At 39.4% G+C, this 19,457-nt stretch overlaps 2 protein-coding genes across 2 annotated transcripts; both read right to left on the reverse strand.

Moving 5' to 3' along the window:
• Positions 1-5,204: 5,204 nt before the first annotated feature.
• On the reverse strand, positions 5,205-5,654 carry LOC138875631 (uncharacterized). The gene has a single exon (XM_070154481.1). It carries the CDS (start codon positions 5,652-5,654, stop codon positions 5,205-5,207), a length of 450 nt encoding a protein of 149 aa, XP_070010582.1.
• Positions 5,655-18,038: 12,384 nt separating this feature from the next.
• Positions 18,039-18,824, reverse strand: LOC138875632 (uncharacterized). Its single transcript, XM_070154483.1, has one exon. The coding sequence runs from the start codon at positions 18,822-18,824 to the stop codon at positions 18,039-18,041; it is 786 nt and encodes a 261-aa protein (XP_070010584.1).
• Between the last annotated feature and the right edge of the window lie 633 nt (positions 18,825-19,457).

Genomic DNA, 19,457 nt, shown 5'->3' on the forward strand with positions numbered 1-19,457 from the left:
AGCATACTCACGAAAAGTCTCAGTAGGTTTCTTCTTAAGATTCTGAATGTAGAAGACATCCATTGCATTCTCTATGTTGAACCTGAACCGGTCCATGAAATCCGACACCATGCTTACCCAATTGGACCATTTCTTGGGATTTTGACTGATATACCAAGACAAGACATCCCCAATAAGGCTCCTTATAAAGAGCTTCATTCGGATCTTTCCATCTTTCCTGACCCCGACAAGCTTGTCACAATAGGTCCTTAGATGAACCATGGGATCACCTGTACCATTGAACATTTCAAACTTGGGAGGTTTCTACCCCTCTAGCAGTTCAACATCCGGCTGTATGCACATATCTTCATAGTTCAAACATTTTATTCCTCTGTCTCCTTCAACACCTTGAACTCGACTTGTTAACTTCTTGAGTTCTTCAGCCATGTTTTTAATGAGCAGGTCCTTCTCGGAGGATTCCGATGCATATGAGGTTGGTTGGGTAGAGGGAGGTACAGTTTCTAGTGTTAGTCATTGGTGGAGTTTTGGGGATCGGGAATGAGTGGTGGTGTGCTTTGGGGAGTGTGGTAAGTGGTGGTTGCCGGGTACTGAATTGGTTGATGGTGATGTTGTGGTGGAGTTGGTATTGGCAACAGATTGATATTTTGGGGTGGAGTTGCGTATTGATTTGGTGCAGTAGGATTTTGTGGCTGTTGGTTTTGTTTATTCTAAGGAAGTGTCGGGTTCTTAATGTCTTGTTGATGGACATCAGGGACATTAAGGGCGAGTGACAAATTTGCCAAGTTGTGAACCTACTCAAGTTCTCCTTGCAATTCCAATATCTTTTGTTCCAGTCTTAAAACCAGATCATTTGGGGCCGGAGTACTACGACCATCTGAAGTCTCTGCATTCTCCATATTCTCCTTTTAGATTCCACTTAAGTCGTACATCTTTGATTTTCCTCTGCCTTTTGTGTTGCTTGGAGGAGGAGGAGGTGGAGGGCCTCTAGATCTGGTATGATATGATGGCGAGGCCAGTATGAGTGAACCAACCTAAGGGGATGGGAATAATCAAAAATAAAGAAAAACTAAAGGTAAAGTCAGCGAGGATTCTGAAACGTTTGCAGTATTTAAACACATATTGCGAAATGTAAACTCATGTCCTATTTTGGGAACCTCGTTGTGCTCAAGGTAGGCCTAGCGACAAATAGACTTGGAGAACTTTTAATGCCAATAAATGCTTCATTTCATAATATAAAAATAGTAGAATCCCAAAACGACACTAATATAATAATAAAACTAAGTCACTATTGGCACTTGTCCTTATTACATTTTAGGAAAAACGAGTAAATCTAGCCTATTTGGTCCCAGAAAGAACTTTCCCAGATTCAATTTTCCGGACTCCATCATATAGATCCCCCAGCTTGCGCAAACCCAGCAGCAAGTAGGCTCTGGCCAAATGTCCTCCTTTAGCTCCTTCGACGTTTTGGCAATTTTCAATTCTCTTTATGACTTTGCCTTCCAGCTCCACTATTCCTCGCTCAAGATATTCCAGTTTCCTATTGGAAGTGATTACCATCTCTTTCCACTCCTCGATCAACCTCGCATTCCTCTCATGTATTTCTCGGTGCTCATTCTCAGAATCGTGTACCCTCTTGCGCAACCTGTTGTATTTGACTTGAGCTTTAGCTTCCTCATCTATGATTATGTTACCTAGACCGGTCCCTGGTGTCACCATTCCTTTCAGATTGTCTTCCAACCATGCTGAATAGAGAGGCTCGCACCCTGCGTGATCCCTGTCTGGCTCACCGGTGCTTTTTTCCACAATGATTTTGCAGTGCCATATGTGTTGAGCTTGCCACTTGTAAGGGACGTCGTCATCTTGAAAGTCTGCTCTGAAATGACTCATCTTGACAACCCTTGGTACAACCTGTTTTCTACTTGCTTGCCTCATAACTCGCATAGGGACATATGGGTATATCCCTCCCAACCCAATCAGCACCAAGTGCGGAGAATCCTTAGATTTGATAATAAACTCGTCTGTTGGGAATCATTCAAACATCCACTACAACTGTTCCTCGGTCAGACTGTCGAAGAATTCTACCCATTCTTTGTCACTTTCTAGCTGGGCAAATCTGTCTGGAATGTAAGTTATCTGCTTAGGGTGATGAAAGGCAATATGGTCGTTCCTAGCCCTTCGCAGAAATTCTTGACGATAGTGACCCTTTTGGAAATGCTCCAGCAACCATAACTACAACAACAAATTACAACCCCCGAAATGCTTGACCCCTCTTTGACAGCGCTCCAGAGCCCTATAGATGTCGGCTATGATCATGGGGACTATGGTATATGTCTTTCCATTAATCCTTTCCATCAGAGTCTTGGCGACCATGGCCAACCTAATGTGGATTTTTCCCTTTTTCATTGGGAACACTATCTGGCCTAGAAAGAATACAATGAACACAAACACTCTGAGGTGGATGTGACCTAGAGAAGTGAGAGAGATCTCATCATGGTAAGTGCGGAAAGACTTGCTATGGCCATACCTCTCGTACAGGTATTCGAAAGGTATGTAGGAGTCTTTCAAGCATACTAGGTCGACATTCTTCTTCAGCCCCATTATCTTCAAAAATACCCGGCCCGTACGGTTTTCTGTGTCACACCCCAACCTTGGGAGGTGTGGCTGGCACCCGATGCCCGAAGGCTCGAGCGAACCAACCATGAGATATGATATGAAATATAATAACCTGCAGGCAGAAGAGCCCAGCACGACATATATGTATATATATATAACCTAGGCCAACAAGGCTGCAACAACAGTATAACAACTATCCAGGAGGCCGATAGGGCCATACGAAAAATATATATATACAATGACCGCTAGTCTACAAGCCTCTAAGAGTGTAAGACAATCTCAACAGGGCGGGACAAAGCCCCCGACATGCCCAAAACCACACATATACATCAGTAATAGTACCTATGGACTCAAAGTCAGCAACTCCGAAGAAGTGGAGTGCGAAACCCAACGCTAATCCTGGGGGTCCTACTGAGGAGGCACGTCGCTCTGTCTATCCAAACCTGTGGGCATAAACACATCGGATAAAAATGCGTCTGTACGAAATATGTACTGAATATGTAGGGCGACAAGTGTAACATGAAAATTTAATTAACAAGAGAAGAGATATAGAGACAATTTGAATTCTGAAACTAGCCTCGATAGGAAACTAAAATTCAACATGGATATAAATGTATGCTCGTGAAATCGTCGTTCACTATTTCTACTTATAATATATCACATTATATAATAATAAATCCCTCTGTGGGGCTATAATATCCATAACATACCCGGCCATAATAAAGGCTCGGTAGAATCGTACCCGACCACGTGAAACTCGGTAATCCCAACTGATCAGTGGTTACACAATATGTGTCATACCCGACCGTCTATAGTGCGGCTCGGTAATGAAAGTAAATACATACATATACTAAATCATGAATTATATAGGTTCAATGCGAAACCAACCTAAAAAGACGTATTCTAAGAAGAGTCAAAGTGGCCGACCATCATTATTCCTCGACTATCATGGTTGTTGATAAAATATATATTTTTTTTTTACTACGAGCCAACAAGTACTAAGAACATGAGAGTTATTCATTATGAATACCTTTGAAGTAAGTGTTACTTATTCATGATTTATATGAACGTCGAAAGGGGAACGAGTAAAAAGGCTCTAGTTCTTTTTAAGCAAGAAATAAGGAAATCCGAGAATTCATAGATATCCTCTAGAGTAAGCAATCTATGAGAAAGGATCAGGTCTAAGAATATTTATCAGTTGAAGGTGAAATAACTCGAATCCGACGAGACAATTCGATAAACGTTTATTCAAATTCTAGTCATGCTGAAAAGTATAGCGAAAGCCCTACATACCTTGTCAATGGAGTTATATACTGTTTACGAGACCTCGAAAGCCTTAGGAATGATTTCCTACATAATACGAACCATTAAAAATCAAATTCAAGCTCATAGCTTATATAATTCTTCATTTAGACATTTACGCGAACAACTTGTGGCCATGAATTTGTAGACTCTTTTGTAGATTAATTTCCCCCCAACACACCACCAAATTTTACTTTACTACATCTCCTCATCAACAGAATTCCATCCATGTCTTCACAGATCCAAACAACACAATAAAACCATATAGAACAACCCCAACAATCAAGCCATATTAAGAGAGGTTTCTTAAAATAATCAAGAACATTTCTATAGAGGTTTCAACCATTTCTTAGGAATTCTTATGGTAGAAGTTTACAAAGATCAAAGAGGAAGTTAAATCATACCTTATGTGACCAGAATTACTCAAAATTCGAAATTACTTCAAGGCAGAGTCTTGCTATGAAAAGTGAAACACCGAAGAATTCACGATTCCGAAGTTACCATGGTGTTCTCCATCTTGAGGATGACTAAATTGTTGTTATCATTGGCTAGATGGATGGGAGGAGTTTGAGAGGAAATCCCTAGGTGTTAGGTTCTGTTTTGGAGAGGATAAAACGCAGGAGTTTCAGTTTTAAAGAATGACTTAAATAATTTTTTTTAACTAAACCCGACTAAGCACACTATTCCCGTAATAGTGTGCACCCCTGTACGAAAAGGTTAATATCTCTTTACTCTGAAGTCGTAATAATGAACGGTTTATTGCGTTGGAAACTAGACTCATAGACCTTTGATTCGGTAGGTAGAACACACCATAACCCCCAGTATATTGAGAGAAAAGCTCATTAAAAGTTTATCCAAATTCCAGTGAAATTTAAACCCGTAACTTGCGGCGATCTTTATCGAATTTTTAATCAAAACTCAAATGACTTCAAATCTTAACGTATAACTGTCACATCATTTAAATATCACATAGAAATTATCTTCCTATCGAATTAGCCCATTTACAGCATGATAACGCCGAATACACAAGGTGTAACATTCTCACCTCCTTAAGAACATTCGTCCTCGAATGTTAACGGTTAACCTAACTTTTGAATTTTTTTTTAAAAAAAAAATTTCGCGAGAGTTTCCCCTATAAATAGGACTATCCAAAACCTGTCATCAGCCCAAACATACATATCTAAGGCCACACAGGGCTACACACCATCATAATAACATCAACTTGGCCTCACACGACCATTTACTTATACAATAATGATAATAAGAAGGTTAGCCATAACTTAATTACCTCAGTTGTCACTGGTTGATATCTGTGCAATACCTGCCATATTTGTCTCAAGCATATCACCTGAAGACTCAAATAAATGAGGGTATCTGGACTTCATGTCCTTATCGGCCTCCCATGTCATTTCCTCTACATTATTGCTCATCCAAAGTACTTTTACTGAGGTTACCTCTTTGGTCCGTAGCTTACGGATTTGACGGTCAAGAATGGAAATAGGTATTTCTTCATATGACAAGTTCTCAAAAACTTCAATATCCTCAATAGGGCTGATGCAAGAAGGATCACCTAAGAATTTGTGAAGCATGGAAATGTGAAATACCGGATGGATTGCTTCTAATTCCGGTGGCAGGTCAAGTTTGTAGGATACTCGCCCAATTCTCTGAACAATCTGATATGGCCCGACATATCTAGGGATGAGTTTTCCCTTCTTGCCAAATCTCATTACACCCTTCATAGGCGACACTTTCAACAATACCCAGTCTCCCACAGCAAATTCCAAGTCTCGACGTCAGTTATCTGAATATGATTTCTGTCGACTTTGAGTTGTACGCAACCTTTCCTGGATCAACTTTACCTTTTCTACAGCTTGCTGTACCAATTTGGGTCCTAGCAACTTTGTCTCGCCAACATCAAACTAGCCAATAGGAGATCTGCATTTCCTCCCATATAGTGCCTCATAAGGTGCCATCTGAATACCGGCGTGATAAATGTTATTGTAGGTAAACTCAATAAGCGGTAAATGATCTTCCCAACTTCCCTTGAAGTCTAAGACACAAGCTCGCAACATATCTTCGAGTGTCTGAATAGTGCGCTCGGCTTGTCCGTCGGTCTGCGGATGAAATGTTCTACTAAGGTTAACAAGAGTACCCAAACCTTCTTGAAAAGACCTCCAGAAATTAGCTGTAAATTGGGCACCTCTGTCAGATATAATAGAAAACAGAAATCAATGTAGCCGAACTATTTCCTTGATATACAGGCTCGCATAGTCTTCATCTGGATAGGTGGTCCTAACTGGGAGAAAGTGAGCTGATTTCGTCAGCCTATCCACAATGACCCAAATAGAATTGAACTTACGATGAGAATTGGGCAATCATGTAATGAAATCCATATTAATCGATTCCCATTTCCAAGCTGGAATCTCAATATTTTGAAGTAGCCCTCCAGGTTTCTGGTGTTCAACTTTAACCTGCTGGCAGTTGGGATACTGAGCCATAAATGTGGCTATATCTTTCTTCATGCCGTTCCACCAGTATAGCTGATGAAGATCATGATACATTTTGGTTGAACCAGGATGAACTGAGTATCGAGACTGGTGCATCTCTGTCATAATTTGCTTGCGAAGCTCCCCAACATTAGGTACACACCATCGGCCTTTATATTTTAGAATTCCATTATCATATTGCTCGAACAACTGCTTCTTCTAAAAAGGGATGCTCTCTTTAATCTTGACTAGCTCTGGATCCTCAAATTGACGCATTTCTACCTCAGCTACCAGTGATAACCCCGCAATATTTTGGACTACTACACCCTGGTCACCTGTATCATGTAGCCGCACACTCAGGTTAGCCAATCGATATATCTCCTTAGTCATTTCTAATTTCCCAACTTCTACATGCTTCAAGCTACCCATGGATTTGCGACTCAACGCATCAGCTACAACATTCGCTTTGCCTGAATGGTACAAAATATCCACATCATACTTCTTCAGCAATTCAAGTCATCTCCTTTGTCTCAAGTTCAAGTCTTTCTGCTTAAATATATATTGTAAATTTTTGTGATCTGTATAGATATCCACATGAACACTATAAAGATAATGACGCCATATTTTCAAGGCAAATATAACGGCTGCTAACTCAATATCGTGAGTCGGATAATTGTATTCGTGCTTCCGCAATTGCCTTGAAGCATATGCAATAACTTTTTCATGCTGCATTAGAACACATCCCAATCCCACCCTGGATGCATCACAATATACCACATAACCTTCAGATCCCTCAGGAGGTGCTAGAACAGGTGCCGATGTTAAGCGTTTCTTCAACTCATGAAAGCTCCTTTCACATGCATCAGACCATTAGAACTTAACGGCTTTGTGTGTCAATTTTGTCATGGTAGCAGCAATAGAAGAGAAGTTCTCAACAAATCTCCGATAATAACCAGCTAAGCCCAAGAAATTACGAACTTCCGTAGGAGTTGTGGGTCTAGGCCAATTTTGTACTGCTTCAATTTTCTAACCATCTACCTTAATACCTTCATCGGAAACGATATGCCCAAGGAAAGCCACTGAATTCAACCAAAATTCACATTTGGAGAATTTAGCATATAATTTCTGATTTTTCAAAGTCTACAACACCACACGTAAATGATCCTCATGTTCTGCTTTTGATCGAGAATATACCAGAATATCATCAATGAAAACAATTACAAATATATCTAGAAATGGATTGAAAACCCGATTTATTAAATCCATGAAAGCTGCTGGCGCATTAGTAAGACCAAAAGAGATCACAAGGAATTCATAATGGCCATATCTAGTCCGGAAAGCCGTTTTCGGAATATCTCTCTCCTTAACTCGCAACTGGTGATAGCCGGATCGAAGGTCAATCTTTGAGAAATATTTGTCTCCTTACAACTGATCAAACAAATCATCAATTTTGGGTAAGGGGTACTTGTTCTTGATAGTCACTTTGTTGAGTTGACGATAGTCAATACACATTCTTAACGAACCATCCTTCTTACGAACAAACAACACTGGTGCACCCCAAAGAGATGTGTTGGGCCTGATAAAGCCCTTATCCAGAAGATCCTTCAACTGGGCTTTCAATTCTTTTAACTTAGCAGGAGCCATTATGTATGGAGGAATAGATATTGGCTGAGTATCTGGAAACATATCAATAGCAAAGTCAATTTCTCTTTCTGGAGGAAGACCAGGAAGTTCATCAGGAAATACATCGGGAAATTCATTCACGACGGGAACCGATTGAAGAGTTGGAGATTTCACCTCCACATCATGCACTCGTACCAAATGATATATGTACCCTTTCAAAATCATCCTTCGAGCTTTAAGGTAAGAAATAAACTTTCCCTTAGGCGCTGCAACATCACCTTTCCATTCAATAATAGGCTCACTTGGAAAATTAAAACGAACAATCTTTGTCCAACAATCTATATTGTCATAACAAGAAGACAACCAATACATACCCATAATGATATCAAAATCAACCATTTCTAGCTCATGTAAATCAGCTAACGTATGGCGGTCATGAATCTTCACGTCACAACTTCGATATACCCGTCTAACTACAACAGACTCACCCATTGGCGTAGATACCTCAAATGACTTATGCAACAATTCAGGCTCTCTATCCCATTTACTAGCAACAAAGGGGGAGATATACGACAATGTAGAACCAGGATCTATCAAGGCATACATATCGATAGAAAAGACGGATAGTATACTTGTAACCACGTCCGGAGATGACCTAAATCCTGACGACTCGATAAAGCATATATGCGATTCTTCTGACCTCCTGAACCAGAAGCGCCAAATCTTCCCCAACCCCTGCCAGCTGATGTCTACATACTCTGCCTAGGACGACGTACCGAAGAAGAAGAAGAAGCCCATGCAGATGCCTCCGGCTGAGCCATACCCCCTCCACCTATCATCGGACAATGTCTCATAATATGACCTTGCTGTCCACATGCATAACATGCATCAAAACCCTGGCGACATGGTCCAAAATGATTTCGGTCATATCAATCGCATCTAGGAAACTGAGGCCTCACCTGACTGAACTCGCCTCTAAATTGTGGACCTGGGGTACGTGAACTCTGACCTGGACCAGAAAGTGGTCTGATCATGTCGATGTCCCTGAAACTGTGGCAGCGCACTGGTTACCGGATAAGATTGACGCCGGGGAAACTGTGGCCTAAATCCACCTCGAAACTCTCATGTGTTACCTGCGAACCGCACCCTCTTCTGCTGACCTCTATCATGCTCTCGATTGGCTCGTTGTTGCCTCTTGCAATCCTCTAGACCCTGTGCATATGCTTGAATACGGGCAATATCCATTCCTTGGTTTAGAGAAGCTGTAGTGCACTCATTTATCAAATGTGCCCCTAAACAACTAAAAAACTAGTGTACCCGATTACTCATATCAGCAACAATCGTAGGAGCATACCTAGCCAAAGAGTTGAACTACATGCTATATTCCCGAACGCTCATATTACCTTGTTCTAAGTGTAAGAACCTATCTCGTCGGGCTCTACGAAGCTTGATTGGAAAATATTGCTGTAAAAATGCCTCAGAGAACTCCTTCCAAGTCACTGGTGGCACATTAGGCCCCCAAGTCTGCTTCCAAGTCTCATACCATGTCACAACAACATCACGTAGTCTACAAGAAGTAAACTCCACTGACTCAATATCCGTGGCATGTATAATTTGTAAGGTCCGTTGCATAAGATCCAGAAAATCCTGTGGGTCAGCATTAGGATCAACCCCTGTAAATACTGGAGGATCCAAGTTGATAAAGTCCCGAACTCTCGCACTCACAGACCTATCAACAATACCGAGGGTCTGGTGTTGGTCCTGGTAGGCCACTATTCGAGTCAACAATTGTACAGAACTCCGCATGTCTAGGTCCTGATCAGGAAAAACTGGGAGAGGGACTGGAGGTATGTTAGCTCCTCTACGCCCTTCCGGGGGTGGTGGGGGTGCTGCCCCGGAAGCCTGAGAATCAGCCTCATTCTGTGGCTTATGTTGATCTACATTAGCAGGTGGCACCTGACTTGTGCCCTCTCCCGCCTCCTCATCCAACCTTTGAATACATTTCATAGCCACTTGTCGTCTCATAGTATTAGGCATCACTGAGAAGGTAAACAAAAAGAGAATTAGGAATGAACACTTATGATTAGGCTCTATTGCATGATCTAGATCAAGAAGAAAGTAATAATCCTAAATGCCTAATAGCCTCATGTTTATAAGTGTGGTGCACAACAAACCATAAACAAGACTCTCCTAGACACGGCTTGCAGACTCCCTAGGATTGACCTACTCTGATACCAAGTTTGTCACACCCCAACCTTGGGAGGTGTGGCTGGCACCCGATGCCCGAAGGCTCGAGCGAACCAACCATGAGATATGATCTGAAATATAATAACCTGCAGGAAGAAGAGCCCAACACGACATATATATATATATATATATATATATATATATATATATATATAACCTAGGCCAACAAGGCTGCAACAACAGTATAACAACTATCCAGGAAGCCGATAGGGCCATACGAAAAATATATATACACAATGACCGCTAGTCTGCTAGCCTCTAAGAGTGTAAGACAATCTCAACAGGGCGGGACAAAGCCCCCGACATTCCCAAAACCACACATATACATCTGTAATAGTACCTATGGACTCAAAGTCAGCAACTCCGAAGAAGTGGAGTGCGAAACCCAACGCTAATCCTGGGGGTCCTACTGAGGAGGCACGTCGCTCTATCTATCCGAACCTGTGGGCATGAACACATCGCATAAAAATGCGTCAGTACGAAATATGTACTGAATATGTAGGGCAACAAGTGTAATATGAAAAATTTAATTAACAAGAGAAGAGATATAGAGACAATTTGAATTCTGAAACTAGCCTCGATAGGAAACAAAAATTCAACATGGATATAAATGTATGCTCGTGAAATCGTCGTTCACTATTGCTACTTATAATATATCACATTATATAATAATAAATCCCTCTGTGGGGCTATAATATCCATAACATACCCGGCCATAATAAAGGCTCGGTAGAATCGTACCCGGCCACGTGAAGCTCGGTAATCCCAACTGATCAGTGGTTACACAATATGTGTCATACCCGACCATCTATAGTGCGGCTCGGTAATGAAAGTAAATACATACATATACTAAATCATGAATTATATAGGTGCAATGCGAAACCAACCTTAAAAGGCGTATTCTAAGAAGAGTCAAAGTGGCCGACCATCATTATTCCTCGACTATCATGGTTGTTGATAAAATATTTAATTTTTTTTACTACGAGCCAACAAGTACTAAGAACATGAGAATTATTCATTATGAATACCTTTGAAGTAAGTGTTACTTATTCATGATTTATATGAACGTCGAAAGGAGAACGAGTAAAAAGGCTCTAGTTCTTTTTAAGCAAGGAATAAGGAAATCCGAGAATTCATAGATATCCTCTAGAGTAAGCAATCCATGAGAAAGGATCAGGTCTAAGCATATTTATCCGTTGAAGGTGAAATAACTCGAATCCGACGAGACAATTCGATAAACGTTTATTCGAATTATAGTCATGCCGAAAAGTATAGCGAAAGCCCTACATACCTTGTCGATGGAGTTATATACTGTTTCCGAGACCTCGAAAGCCTTATGAATGATTTCCTACATAATACGAACCATTCAAAATAAAATTCAAGCTCATAGCTTATATAATTCTTCATTTAGACATTTACGCGAACAACTTGTGGCCATGAATTTGTAGACTCTTTTGTAGATTAATTTCCCCCAACACACCACCAAATTTTACTTTACTACATCTCTTCATCGACAGGATTCCATCCATGTCTTCACAGATCCAAACAACACAATAAAACCATATAGAACAACCCCAATAATCAAGCCATATTAAGAGAGGTTTCTTAAAATAATCAAGAACATTTCTATAGAGGTTTCAACCATTTCTTAGAAATTCTTATGGTAGAAGTTTACAAAGATCAAAGAGGAAGTTAAATCATACCTCATGTGACCAGAATTACTCAAAATTTGAAATTACTTCAAGGCGGAGTCTTGCTATGAAAAGTGAAACACCGAAGAATTCACGATTCCGAAGTTACCATGGTGTTCTCCATCTTGAGGATGACTAAATTGTTGTTATCATTGGCTAGATGGATGGGAGGAGTTTGAGAGGAAATCCCTAGGTGTTAGGTTCTGTTTTGGAGAGGATAAAACGCAGGAGTTTCAGTTTTAAAGAATGACTTAAATAAAATTTTTTTAACTAAACCCGACTAAGCACACTGTTCCCGTAACAGTGTGCACCCCTGTACGAAAAGCTTAATATCTCTCTACTCTGAAGTCGTATTAATGAACGGTTTGTTGCGTTGGAAACTAGACTCATAGACCTTCGATTTGGTAGATAGAACACACCATAACTCTCAGTATATTGAGAGAAAAGCGCATTAAAAATTTATCCAAATTCCAGTGAAATTTAAACCCGTAACTTGCGGCGATATTTGTCGAATTTTTAATCACAACTCAAATGACTTCCAATACTAACGTATAACTATCAAATCATTTAAATATCTCATAAAAATTATCTTCCTATCGAATTAGCCCATTTACAGCATGATAACGCTGAATACACAAGGTGTAACATTCTGGTACCAATAGCTCGGGACTGTCCCAAGTCAATCCTACAAGCCTTCTATTTCCTCTAAAAGCGGTGTCATTTCTATGTCACGAAAACGAAACACAGCTCTTTTACTATCCCAAAATAAAGTGGCAGCCTCGATCAATTTATTGTTTGGCTCAATATCTAGCAAGGAAGGCAGGTTACCCAGGTATTTTCTCACATGCTTCTTGTCGCTTGAGGAAAGGTCCTCCCACCAATCTAGCAGCAATGGTGTGATGTTGCTAACCATACCGAATCTGGGGATCTTGTGCCTCATTTTTCTGCAAAACAGAAGGGTTATACCTTACCCCCACCGGACTCGACTATTTATACATTTTTGATAAACATATCGACATTTAGTTCTCCAAATTAATGCACAGAACGTGGTTGCGTCCGTTGGGATTATGGAAAACCCGATGGACTTTGGATAAGGCTTTTCTTAAAGGATCATTATGCGGACAACATAACTGATCTTGACTAGGTTTGACCATGATGCATGCACAATTTAACCAGAGTAAGGTTTCTATGGGGTTTTAGACTGGTACCCTCGAGCGGACGACTCGAGGGGGAAGGCATGGAACCATCGACTGCACCGCTGATCGACTATTTTACAGCAAATAAGCCTTTCCAAATTTAAGGGTAGTAAATAGGAAGAGCGCAACCACTCATTAAAGCGTTGCTATAGGATTTGAGACGCACGAGTGGAATATGATACGGAGCATGATTTATGCAGCAATTAATAACATGTAGTCAAGTATTTGCACGTAGGGAAGAGTAAATAGAGTATTTAAATAATCGAAAGACTGTTATAGGAAAAGAAAACAAAAAGACAAGTTAGTTTCAGAGATAAAGAACCATAAATGCTTAACAAGTGAACAGTTAATTTCAACTAAGGGAGAAGGGTACGGGATAAAGCATGCTTGGAGTAGTTTGTAAAAAGACAAGTTTGTTATGGTAAGAGCCTAAGTATATCCCCAGCAGAGTCGCCATGCTGTCGTGCCCCCTTTTTTTCCCTCTGCGGAGAGAGGTCTGGGTTTCGACATTCATGGGGGTAATAACTCATTTCCTTTTGGGAATTGGGTATTTAAAGAGTTTACACCTAACGGATTATGGTGCATTAGGGCACCTAGAGTGATTAACTCTTGGATTGGTTTGCATTACCAGAGATTAGGGTAAGGGCTCAAAATGACCATAAGGGGAAGGTGTTAGGCACCCCTCTTGGTCCACAACTTTGGGTCCTGACCGAACTTATATTCACAAATTAGTCCATTACAAATAAAAATTTAAATCAAATAGGTTGCAAGTAAAATACATTGGATAACTCAAATAATAAGATAAGGATTTTTGAACAAGTTGTATAAAACAAAGTTTTAAACAGAAAAAGGAATTTTGGAAAAGGATGAGTCCTAGGTTGTTTAGCCTATAGGATCACCCCACACAATGTCCGGTAAACACTCCTCAATGAGGGGCTACACATGACATTAGCGCGTAGTCATCATATCCCATATTTACCCTTCCCATCCCCTTAGTGGTCATTTAAAGCAAGTGTTGGTCAACGATCTCTATTACGTGCTATTACACGTCCCTTCTTAATGGTCCTATAGGGATTTAGGACCTCTACTTATAGGTGGTTCTAGAGAGACCCCTAAGGTTTTAAAGGTGAAAATAGTAAGGTGACAGGCAAGAATAATTAGGACTTTAGCACATAAGATAAAAGAGAGCAATTAGAGGCTCAAAGTTTACTCCTCAAACAAGGCACATAAACCGCATGACTCAAGCACAAATAAGGGCCTTTTAGTTAAATAGTATCCTAAGGCATGATGTCTAAGTGAATGTACAGAAAACAAGCAGTTTGTTTTATAAACTCAGAAGTAATAACCCTATCAGTTGCCTACTGATTTTAAAGCTTGTTTAAACTAGAACAACATTAAGTCACAGAAGCAGTTTCAGAATTGCAAGTTTTGAAAACGCCCTATAGGCTTGCCGATACGCGGAATACTGATGACTACATTTTATATAGTGAAACAAGGTAGGTTTTGAAACGGACTCTTTAATCCCTATAGGCATACTATCTAATGACAAATCGAGGCAGTTTTTGAAAGAACTCATTTCAAGAAAATAGACAATTAATTAAAGCAGTTTAGAAGTGAGCTAATCGTTAACCAGATTGATTTATTTTAAAACTAAGCTTGTTTAGATCTATAGGCAGAATGCCTGGTGCTGTTCCCAATAGGCATGATATCTAATTTAATATTGATTTCAGAGACTTGCAGACATGATGACAAATGTAAAGCATGTAAACAATTGTTATAACAGAAGCTGGATTGAATTATGTCCTATATGTATGGCATTTACTTGTGAAACTGATTTAAGGCCTATTAAATATGATTTATATTATGGAATCAATTGAGACCTATAGGCATGATTTCTAACATGGTGAGACAAACATAACAAGATGTAAAAGTCATATAGGCATGTTTTCTAGCCGTATTACCCCACAAACATGTAACTACCCACCCTTTTTCACTAGTTACCCCAATATTCGTTTACAAATTATTGCAAACCATATGAATGAATTACATAAGTTAGATAAGAAAAATAAGAAGTTATTCTATAGGGAGCCTACAAATAGACCCAGATTTCCAATGCCTCCAACAACCTCAAATGCCCAAATTCCATAGACAGTGTCATTGTCTAGGTGCGTTAGAGTTCCCTAAGGATCTCAAGCATCCTGGGCAGTGCTCACACCTAGACTTTGTAACCAAATTGAGTAACTGCAGTGTGAAAGAGCCAGCCTTAGTATGCTAGAGTTCAGAGGGTTCTCAAGAGGATCCCAAGGCAGTACACGCACTGGAGGGGGCAGAATCTAATGACTTGGGAGTAGAGTGAGCGTGTTTGACACAGTTGGAAAGGTCTTAGTGGGAAAACAATATGAAAAGAGATTTGATTGAAATAGTTTCGTGGAGTAAAAGAGGGAGTCATGCAGTAAAACAACTTTGAAAAGAGAGAGTTACATGATTATTCAACAGTAAATCAAACATGGAGTCCAAAAGCAACTCAACAATACTCATAGAACCAAAACAGAAGGAACAAACTTACACATATGGGTGATAGGGATTTCAGATACGTAGAGCACATGATTGTAACCACATAATAGGCAGAGGTCTTTGGAATTGGTATAGATATGCTCAGAAATAACTGATCAGACAGAACCAGCAATGCTTAAGGGGTTCAATGTAAGAATAAAAATCAATCCCCAGACTCATACAAGTTAGGAGTGCAGACTACTTTACAAGGAGACTCATACCAGAAACTAGATAGAGCAAGATTACATGGAGATAAACTACATGAAAGGGGGAACATGTTCATACTGATCCTAAGGAAGGGGGGTACATAACATGCTAATCATATAAACATATTAATTACAGGTTTCACAACAAAACTATAAGTAAAAGCAAACTAGAAACAGGATGAACTGAAGTAATAAAAGGACCATATTGGTTTTGGAGCTTGAATTGAAATTGGAACTTGAATAGTAAACACAAAGTGAAGAGCAAGAGAGTAGAGTAATAAGCCTTGGCTTGCAGCTGGCTGACTTAGAATAATAGCAAGTAACCAGAGAAAAGAGAGTAGAAGAGAGTTTTGTGTAAGAGAGAGTTTTTGAACTAATGTGTTCGTGTCTTTGTGCTAATGAGAGTGTGTGTGCATATATAGTAGTTCGAAATTAGATAAAAATAAGGAAAGAATCATAGTAGCATAGTAATTATGGAACCAAATACTAATCAGAATCAAATCAATGCAAGTAAATACTTGGTTAACCAAATAAGGTAAGAAAACAAAATAAAGTTGCAGAATATGGAAATAATCGAAAATCAGCATATAGTAAATCATGGAATCAAGGATTTGAGATTACTAATTTAAGAAGAGTAACATGAGTTTCCAAGTTTAAACAGGAAAATCAAAGGTCTAAAGGGAAGTTTTTCAAATCCAGCCCAGAAACAAGGAGTGCAGAGTCAATCAAAGAGAGAGTTTTAGCATATAAAAAGAGTGAGATAGGAGTAACCAAATGTAGCAAACAAAGGGGCAAGTATTGACCAGTAAAGATGAACACAAACACATAGAGGTGCTATAAGTTAGGCTAAAAACTCAGTAAGAACATATTCGAAGCAAGATAGTCACAGAAACTCAAACAAGAAACGAGCAGTCATGCTAATACATAGAACCAAATGAAGAAATCTAGAAAATTAGTTCTTTCAACATAGGCGAGTTGAAAAGGTAGTAAAATCATAGAATCAATCGAAATATGCAAGAAATAGAAGTTTAAACATAAAGAATCAGTTTAAACAAAAAGATTTGAAAGAAGTTTCGAAACCCTAATTTCAGAAGAAGGTGAAGCACTTTGAAATCAATGGTTCTTGTAAAAGAGTTCTAAGAACAGTGTAAAATACTAAAGAAACCCACTCGAATCGTCCTAGATATGTACAGATCTAAGAGATACAGGAAGAATTTAGTGTTTCTGAAAAAATTCATATAGAGATGAAAGAACAGACAAATGACAAAGATCGTAGCAAGCACAACATGATTTTGCTCGAAATCACACTGAAGTAGCTAAGAACAGACAAATGACAAATCCTAGATGCAAGTCGGCATGGACCTAGGCCCTTGAAGACCTTAGAGAAGGCAAGCATGACATTAGTCATTGGACGCTTAAGAGTTGATGGGAGATCACTGGAGAAGACCGGAGAAGAGAGGTCGGCGGTTAAAGGGGCTAGGGTTAGGTTGAGTTACTGAGAGAGGAGAGGAGAAGAGAGAATACAGAAGCGGCAGATTTGGGAGAATGAATTAGGGTTAGGGGTCGTTTAGAGTTAAAAAAGGTAAGGGCTAATATAGAAAGTTGATCTCTCGGATCAACGACAAAGATTTAATTGGTCCTAGTCGGGTAGGCGGGTTCAGGGTGTCGGTTATTTTAGCCTGAAATTGGGCTGGGTAGTGGGTTCAATTGAGACTATGATTGAAATACAATCTGGCTATATTTTAAATAGCCAATTTATCCCTATATAATTTATAATAAATAATAGATAATTTCTGAAAATAATATATACTAAAATGATTTAAAATAGATTAATGTTGTGCATATAAATGTAATTATACATTAAGAAGGCTAATATTGCAATTATATGCAATTTAGCTTTAAAACTGCAAAAATGCAATTATAAAAATGCACAAAAATATTTTAACAATGTTTTGCATAAATATAGAAATTAAATGACTAAATCACCACAACACTAATTTGAGGGATAATTATTGGGGCTTTTATGAATAAAAGGGAAGGAAATAAATCAATTTAAATCCTTAAAATAATAAAAACCTTGTGCATGCTTATATATGCATACATATGCTATTTTGAAGGTATTTATGCATATAAAAAAATATAGGGAAAATTGGGTATCAACAACCCCATTCCTTGCAATGCATTCACACACTCCACATAGCCTTCTTTCTCCTCATCATCATCAAGGTTGAGAGAAACACCTTCCAAATTATCCTCAACATTCATTGTCGCACTAGCATCATCAATAATCACGTCGGTCACCAAATCCACAAACGAACAAACTTCATTACTATTTGGTTGCCTCATAGATTTGCACACATGGAAGATCACCTTTTCATCTCCCACCCGGAAGGTGAGCTCATCGGGTTCCACATCAACAAGAGCCTTCCCCGTAGCAAGGAAAGGTCTACCCAAAATAATAGGCACCTCATAGTACACTTCATAATCAAGAATCACAAAGTCCGCCGGGAGGATGAACTTGTCAACACGAACCAACACATCATCAACAATACTCAATGGCCTCTTCATAGTATTATCCTCCATTTGCAACCTTATGGATGTGGGTCTTGGTTTCCCAATTCCCAAAGTTTTGAACATAGAGTAGGGCATCAAGTTGATACTCGTCCCAAGATCACATAAAGCTTTGGCAAAGTCGGCACTTCCAAAAGTACAAGGGATTGTTAAAGCGCCCAGGTCTTTTAATTTCGGAGCCATTGAGTGCATAATACCACTCACTTGATGTGTCATCTTCATAGTTTCACAATTCATCAACCTCTTCTTGGTAACCAAGTCCTTCATGAAGTTTGCATAACACGACATTTGTTCTAAAGCCTCAACCAATGGTACATTGATAGACAAACTCTTCATCATGTAAATAAACTTGTTAAATTGGTTCTCACTATTTTCGGTTGCAAGCCTTTGGGAGTATGGAGGAGGAGGCCTTGGAATTGGTGCCTTAGCCTTTGGCACTACCGCAAATATAGGTTGTGAGGTGGTCGAAGCAATAATAAAAACCCAACGCAAGTCAGGGTCGAATCCACAGGGAGTTAGATTTTGGATTAGGTATACACCTAGTATGAATGTATGATGTGCCTCAAATTACACTTCCACGTTCTCAATTGTTGTTTCTACTTCTACTTTTAAGCTATTGATTGTAATTGTAGAGCTAAGAGATAATATTTTTTGTTTTGGTTGTTTTTCAAGTTATGAAAGATCTAGGGTTGTAACTTCCACCTAGATGGATACCTAACGAGTTGAGAGCTTTAGGGCATGTTTGGTTGATCGGGATACAATATAGCAATCAGACGCAATTACTCACTCTATACCTCTCGGTAGCTTGAATAATTTTGCACAATTTGGCTTTCTCAAGTCCAAATGGGTATTTCACAGAACAAGTGATATATGCTCAAGTGGGGTCTTACTATATCTAGATTTGACCCTTTAACTGGGGCTATCAATTTCTTGATTTCACCCCAATTTATTGTTAGCCAAGTTTTCCTA

This window comes from Nicotiana sylvestris, chromosome 8 (assembly GCF_000393655.2).
Source record: "Nicotiana sylvestris chromosome 8, ASM39365v2, whole genome shotgun sequence".
In the NCBI taxonomy this organism is placed as follows: Eukaryota; Viridiplantae; Streptophyta; class Magnoliopsida; order Solanales; family Solanaceae; genus Nicotiana; species Nicotiana sylvestris.